The sequence below is a fragment of the Calypte anna genome, chromosome 2 (genome assembly GCF_003957555.1).
Source record: "Calypte anna isolate BGI_N300 chromosome 2, bCalAnn1_v1.p, whole genome shotgun sequence".
Lineage (NCBI taxonomy): Eukaryota > Metazoa > Chordata > Aves > Apodiformes > Trochilidae > Calypte > Calypte anna.
The window spans coordinates 139,430,771-139,438,339 of record NC_044245.1 but is presented as its reverse complement, the minus strand read 5'-3'; the positions used below and the strand labels follow the sequence as shown (position 1 = coordinate 139,438,339).

General features: G+C 44.8%; 1 protein-coding gene across 1 annotated transcript; it reads left to right on the top strand.

Moving 5' to 3' along the window:
* Nucleotides 1-757: 757 nt before the first annotated feature.
* KLHL38 (kelch like family member 38) lies at nt 758-7,341 on the top strand. Its single transcript, XM_008505334.2, has 3 exons — nt 758-2,109; nt 3,549-3,654; nt 5,554-7,341. The coding sequence occupies exons 1-3, from the start codon at nt 760-762 to the stop codon at nt 5,838-5,840; spliced, it is 1,743 nt and encodes a 580-aa protein (XP_008503556.1). The 5' UTR covers nt 758-759; the 3' UTR covers nt 5,841-7,341.
* The last annotated feature ends 228 nt before the right edge of the window (nt 7,342-7,569 follow it).

Genomic DNA, 7,569 nt, shown 5'->3' with positions numbered 1-7,569 from the left:
AAAATCTCAGCAGAGAATAAGCGACAGAGAATAAGTGCATGCAGGGAAGGACAACAGAAGGTAAATGTCTCTACCCTACTGCTTCACTGCAGGTTCAGCAGTCAGCCGTGACAATAGGTACTCATCGTATTGTTCTGCCTGGCACTTAATTTAGTCATTGTGTGTCTGATTAACATTAAAAAACAAAAAAACAAAACAGAAAAAAAGCCAACACAGCTAAGCAGAGTTAATTAGTAACCTTTTAATGCAGATTCCCGGTCTCGAGGGTTTGGTTTGCCCTGCTGCAGGGTTCCGCTCTGCCAGATTTACATTCTTTGGGAGTGACTAACTCTAGCGGAAAGAGGCGCAAGCTACTAAACTACTAATACTTTAAAATAATGAATAAATGTCTGAGCTCATTTATTTAACGTGATTCAAATGAGCAACCCAATTGCTTCAGCAGTCCAGCTTTCATCCCAAATCGGTGAGATAGCTTCAGTGCTTTTGCTTCTTGCCAGGGACACAGGCAGTGCTGACCTCAGAGCTGCAACCTAGCTGATAAGTTTTTTAAAATTTTAAAGGGTCTTAGCGACCTTTTATCTTCTTTATTATTTTCCCAGTGTGCTTAACCCATGTTCCATTTTTATACATAACAGCAAATGGATATTTTGAGCATCAAAGGCCTGATTTGTTCCCTTGAAGCTGGATATTTCAATAAAAGCTGCTAAGAATTCGGGGGTATTCTACTAAGTCCAGAATTCATCTCTCTCCTGTTTTACTATGGAGGAGGGATCCACTGAAGAGTTTCTCTTCAAAGACCAGGACTTCTCCTCTGAACTGCTGAGACAACTGAATGCTCTGCGGCAGAGTGGGATGCTGACTGATGTTACCCTCTGCTCCGGGGGCTCTGAAATCCCCTGCCACAGAAACGTGCTGGCTTCCAGCAGTCCATACTTCAAGGCAATGTTCTGTAGTGATTTCAGAGAGAGTCACCAGGCTAAAGTCATCCTGAAAGGTATTGACGCTGAGACTTTGAATCAGATTATCCTTTACGTTTACACAGGGGAGATTCTTATATCCACTGAGAATGTCCTGTGCCTGCTGGAGACAGCCTCCATGCTCCAGTACACTAAGCTGTTTGAGGCCTGCTCTGCATACCTCCAAGACAAGCTGACTCCTGACAACTGTCTGAGCATGATCAGACTGGCAAAACTCTTGAACTGCCAAAGCCTGAACAATAAAGCCAAGGCTATGGCTTTAAAATGTTTCCCTGAGGTGGCCTCTTCTGAGGACCTGAAGTACCTTTGTCCCTTGGAGCTCATCGATTACCTCGGGGACGATGAGCTCTGTGGGGAGGAGGAGCAGGTCTTTGAGGCACTGATGGTCTGGATCCGGCATGACCTCCAGGCAAGGCAAGGCTACATCCAAGACTTGTTCAAAAAGGTCCGGCTTCAGTATGTCCATCCAACATTCCTCTTCCACTTTATTGCCAATGACTCCCTTGTTCAGTCCTCACCCACCTGCAGAAGCATCCTTGAGTCAGCCCGGAGACACATGTTTTCCCTATACAGCACCAATGCACCTGACATCAAGCCCATGCTGCACGTCCCTCGCAGATACTCCAACCAAGAGTTCCTGGTCATCATTGGTGGCAGAAAGGACAGCCAGCAGACAACAAGGGATGTCCTGCTGTATGATGACAAGACAAACCAATGGCTGAGCCTGGCCAAACTTCCTGTGCGCCTGTACAAAGCCTCTGCAGTGAGCTTGCTCAGCAATATTTATGTGCTGGGAGGGATGCCTGTCAGTAGTAAAAAAAGCCCGGTCAGTGATAACATTTACCTTTACTCTCTCAAACTCAATCAGTGGAGGCTGGTTGAGCACATGTTAATTCCACGTTACTCCCACAGAAGTTTGGCGTACAAAAATTATATTTTTTCGTTTGGTGGAATTGGTGAAAACCAGGAAATCCTGAATTCTGTGGAAAGATACGATAGTGTCTACAACACCTGTGAGAGCATGGCAAACATGCCAGTTGCTGTCCTTCACCCTGCTGTTGCTGCCAAAGACCAGAGGGTTTATCTCTTTGGAGGTGAAGACATTATGCAAAACCCTGTCCGTCTGATCCAGGTAATGGTCAGTCCTGCTTCTCACAGGCACTTTCATCTAAGTTCATCAGTCTATCATACATACTTCTGGGGAAATTAAACTCAAAAAAAAACCTTTATAGTGAGTTGCAGCAAGAGACAGGATGAGTTGACATGTGGCTTCAGGGAAGTCTTGTCTGCATGGAGCATTGCAATTCTTTTCATCTTCCCCTTTGAAAGTTTTTCAGGCACAAGCCCTGAAGTACTTCCCTGGGTGTTTGTCAGCTCTGCCACTGGTGAGCACTGGGACCAGGGCTGCTGCAGGGGATGCTGTGGGAGGCAGAATCCAACCCCCTCTGCCTGGCTTCGTGCCTGCAGACAATCTCATGGAAATCAGTGCTGTCCACTGGGTGGGCAAGCTGGAATCTCAGACACCCACCTGCTTGCTTGCAGTGAAAGCAAAGATTTGCAGTCATTAAAGCAATTAGATTCTCAGTCATCAAAGGGCCAGGACTGAAACTGACAGTGATTTTGTATAAACAGTTGTGTTAAAAATGTGGCTCCTGCCACATGTTGCTGGCTCTCTGCCAGCTTTCAGCAGTTCAGCTGTATTAAGAGGAAAAAATAACATTAAATCCTTTGTCATCTGATTTAATGCTTTAGCAATGGTGTAGTGCTACTTTCCTCATGAATGTTTTTTGCTCGTTTAGGGTTTTTAGTAAGAAGGTTCATAAAGGCTAAGAGGGCAGCCAGCACATGAGCAATATTGCTTTATGGTGAGAAAACTACTTGACTAACAGGAGGAAGGAAATGTATTTATCAGTTAGTGAGGAGATGCCATGGAGATATTTGCTATATTAAGAAGAGAGTGACGTGATATAGAAGTTTGTGTCAGCCAGATACAGATAACTGAATGATCATCATCTGGCAACAGCTCTTTTTCTCACATAAATTGATGACTTAGATATGACTCTAAGACACATCAACAAGTCCCTTTGCCAACCTGAGTGCACACCAGCCACCAGCTCAAATATAGCATCTGGGCAAACAGGGTGGCTGGCAGCAGAGCTAGGTGAAGTTGAGGTTTCTATGCACAGGAAATTGCTAAGGCTAAGGCAGGAATACACAGAGTAACTGGAAAATGAAATTAAGTGGCTTGCACTTTGGGAGAGGATTATCCAGAAGTTACAATGATTTAATGACCATGAAAAGATTTAGAGCCAAGAAGCTTGCATATGGCAGATATACTCTGCTTTACTGTGTGTGCTAGCTTGTCCTGAGCAGACAAGCCTGGAGAACTAGAATGCTTTCCAAGGGGACATATTAGGAAAAAAATTGGATAAACTCTCAGATTTCCAGCAGTCCAAGCCAGAGGATTGTATTCATTAAGACAAAATAAAAACCGTAAGTTCCTCTGTAATTACAATTACCAGTCAAAGTGCAACATAAACAGCTGCATGTGAATCTTTATTTATTTGTCAGGTTTACCATGTCTCCAGGAATACGTGGTTTCGGATGGAGACCAGAGTGGTGAAGAATGTCTGTGCACCAGCTGTTGTGATTGGAGACCAGATTATCATCGTAGGTGGTAAGGGCTTTGTTTCACCCTCCCTCTTGTCTTCCCCTGCCCATATTCTGAGGGATTTTGCAGCCTTCCTGGTGGGAATGCTCCCTCAAAAAGCACATGGAGCTTGGAAAGAAGAGGAGGAGTGTGTCCCTTCTCCATACACATCCCTCATGGGGTTTCATGCCTTTAAAAGTGGGGAAAAGTTCTCTATGAGGCACCTTCTTATTCCAAGTAGTAGGTCCTGCACTGGGGGGAAACTGGGGAAAAGCCAGTGCAAGTTACTTCTCTGCAGAAGGCAGCAAGAAGGCAACATGTGAGTCCTGCTTCTCCCCTGATGGCCACAGCCTGCCCTTCCTTGACTGCTCTTCATGGAAGGGTGGGGGATGCAATTAACACCAAGTCACTGATGGCTTGGTGGGGTGGCTGGGTGGGCTACAGGACTAAGAGGGGCCTCTTAGAGGTAATGGTGAAACGTCCTGACAGGGGTGTGAAACACCTGGGGAGAGGGAAAACTTCTAAATCTTTCTCAACCTCTTTCAACCAGAGGACCAGCCTCTGTCTATGGCACTTTGATGTTATTTTGGCACTCTGCAGTCCTTAATGCAGCTGCCCTGACCATAGGCTGGCACAAGGAAACTTATGTTAGATTACTGATGGGAAAATGAGACATAAGGAAGCTTTAGCAGAGCAGAGAATTGAACTCAAATGACACAGAGCTGAAACAGGGCATCATGTCTCAGCACGAGGCCATTCTCCAGTGAGGGTAAGGGGGACCTGAGTCAAACTGTCCAAGACTATTAGGCTCCTGTGTGACAGATTATTTGCCCTCAGACCAGTGTCCACAATACTGTATTCTCAACTCTGTTATCTTCAAGTTGAGTAACTGAAGGGCCTGTATTGATCCAAGACTGATAAGTTTAAGTTCTCAATTATTTTTTATTTATCTAACAAGAGCCACAAAAATCTATGTTAACTTTACACTTCTCTCATTTTGCTTGAAAGTAAAGAGATTCACCATGGTCACGTTTTACTTACTAGGTTCCATGCCAAAACATCGGCCAAACACTCTTGGTTTATCAACAACAGTAAAGCTCACAAAAAAAAAAATTCTCCTAAAAATAGCCTTCATCATATTTTAGTTCCCCTTTTCATGACTTGCCACACCATAACAAAGAGGAGTGGGTCAGCATAAACAACACAGGCCTTGATTTTTGTGAGGGAAAAAAAACATGGCCCAAAGCAGTTTGTTTGCCGTGGACACTTTTGATTACCTACAGGTTTACGTGGGCAAGGTGCTGCTGAGCTTCCACACTTCTATAGCTCCAGGGCAATGGCCCTGGTATCAGCCCTCACCTCTCAACAGATCTGAGGTTACACCACCCCTCAGTGGCAGAGCTGTCTGCTGGGTCACTGGCACTGTGCCCACCACAGATGTGGCACTGGGGGCTTTTGGGGTGGGCACAGTGCTGCTGAGTACCCAGCTCCATTCTGTAGGTAGCCAGAACTCCAACCCAACAAGGCCTTGCTGCTCCCTTCCCACATGATATTTGTGTCTGTATTTCAGAGTGAATCTCTAAGACTCTGTTTTGTGAAAATAAATACTTTGGGACATTTTAAGGCACTTGCAGAAAACTGCAAGCTCCAGCTGTGTTTGACAGGTTGCTTGCCTGATCTGATGAGTTTTGTGGTGCTTACCAAGCCTTGGCTGCAGAGGTGATATGAGACAGGGTGAGGACAAACAGGAAGACAGCCAGGCTTCCTTGTGATACATTATCACTTCCCAGCTTAGATATATTAGTTCTGCCAAATTATGTATCAGTATTATAGGTTTTATTGAAGACTAGACAGAAAGAAATTATCATTCTTTCTGCTGGTCTTAAGCTCTAATTCCTAATTTTCTACCTCTGGCTTTAATTTTAGGGTACACCAGGAGAATAATTGCTTATGATACAAAAGGCAACAAGTTTGTTAAATGTGCAGACATGAGGGACAGACGAATGCATCATGGGGCCACTGTCATCAAGAACAAGCTGTATGTCACAGGAGGACGATGTCTCACCACAGACAATGTTATCAAGGACTTGGATTCCTTGGACTGCTACGATCCAGCGACTGACACGTGGATACCAAAGGGAAAGCTGCCACACAAACTCTTTGACCATGGGTGCCTTACACTTCAGTGTGTCCCCTGTTCTAACCTTCTCTAAATGACCTTGGGTACTTCCCAGGGCCTTTTGTGCTTTCCTTCTTAGAATGGGTGCACCTTGCTCTGCAGAGAGCACATGGGGAATCCTCATGAGGTCCCACAAACTCCTGACCCTGGGGGCCCAGTGACATCAGTCATTCCCCAAAAGCTCTTCCAGGAAAGTCATGAGCTTTGCACTCATGCCATGTTCAGCTGACCAGTATTGCATGTGATGCTGCTTAGTCCAGCACAGAAGCCTAACCCCAAGTCTCAGCAGAACACAGGAAGAAGAAGATGGGTAAGAACCTGCTGCAGGGTAGGGCCTGCTACAGACTTCATCATGAAAGGTCAATAGGAATGCTGGTGTCTCCAGGAAAAGTAAGATCTGGGTCACCTGCAGTGGTTGGAGTGCAAACTCAGCTGCATGCCATGGCCCCCCTTTGCTGCCCAGTGCTGACCAAGCTTTCCATTATGAGTGGTGGAAGCATTTAGAATAGAAAGCCTCAGACTCTGGTCTTGTAGCCAGCCCAACAGCATGTGTTAGCTGTGGTAATCACCCCATGAGAAATAAAATGTTAATATTTTTAACATCAAATTAGAAATTAGGCTGATGCTTTGATCTGACCTCTCACATTGCAGCAAGATGCAGATTTTACTTTTCTGAGCTACTGCTCTTTCACAAAGCAGGGAGTATTTTTTTCCATCTGCCTGCTCTCTGAGGGAGATAAGGGTGGGATGAAAATGGAGTCTGTCTGCATCTTGTTTTTTGAGGGATCTTGTTCTGCAGGGAACTTTCTTCTCCTTTTGCACCAGGGACAACACTGAGTTAGTTAGGAAGCCCTTTGGCTGGTGTAATTCCTGAAATCTGGAATAATAGAGATGACACATGGAGGAAAGGGGATGTAAAAGAGAAGAAATATTTGGAAGGAACATTTTTTTTCCCTATCTCCTCTTTCCAAACCACTGGAAAAGAGCATTGAGAGAAAGCTGGTGACAGGAAACCAGCTTTCCAAGAAGAGCAAGTTCAAGTCTGCCACTTGGCAAAGCAGCTCTGGCTCCACCAATATTTTTGTGGGGTTCTGCCACTATTTTTAAAGGGAGAGGATTAATCATCAGATACTGAGCAAGCTGTGAACTGCTGTCAGGACACTAGGATTGGTAAGATTGCTGAGACAGCAAGGAGCTTTAAAGATAGCACTGATCACCATCATCCAAAGAGAGATGGGAGAAATAGCATCCCTTTTCCTCATATTTGAAAGGAATTGGGACTTTCCCACAGGTATAAGATGGTATGAAGAAACCACACTCAACCTTCTCTTCACAGAAAACTGCACAGCCATGTGGTGACCACCACATTGCAGGACACCAGCTCCAACCCCTAAGATCCCCTCCCCCCATGAATCTGTATCTGGGAGCAGAAGGGTAAGAGAAATAGTCAATGAAATATGGGGATGGAGGGAAGCATTAAAAATCAACTGCTGTTTTAACAATGCAAAATAAAATAATTACTATTGTTTGTATGAGCTTTGTGTTCAGGAGTCCCCATTGTTCACTCTGCATTGTTGATAAAGGGAATTGTTTCTGTACCAGTGTTTTTTGCCATGGTTTCCTTCTAAGGATCTGAGTAAACCTGCAAAAAATTAGTGGAAACCCAAACTCATCTCCCAGCTCAGAAGCTTTTGGCTCCATTTCTCCTCTGTCTTTCGTTCTATATCATCATCTCCTCCTCATGCAAAGCAAGGCTAAATCAC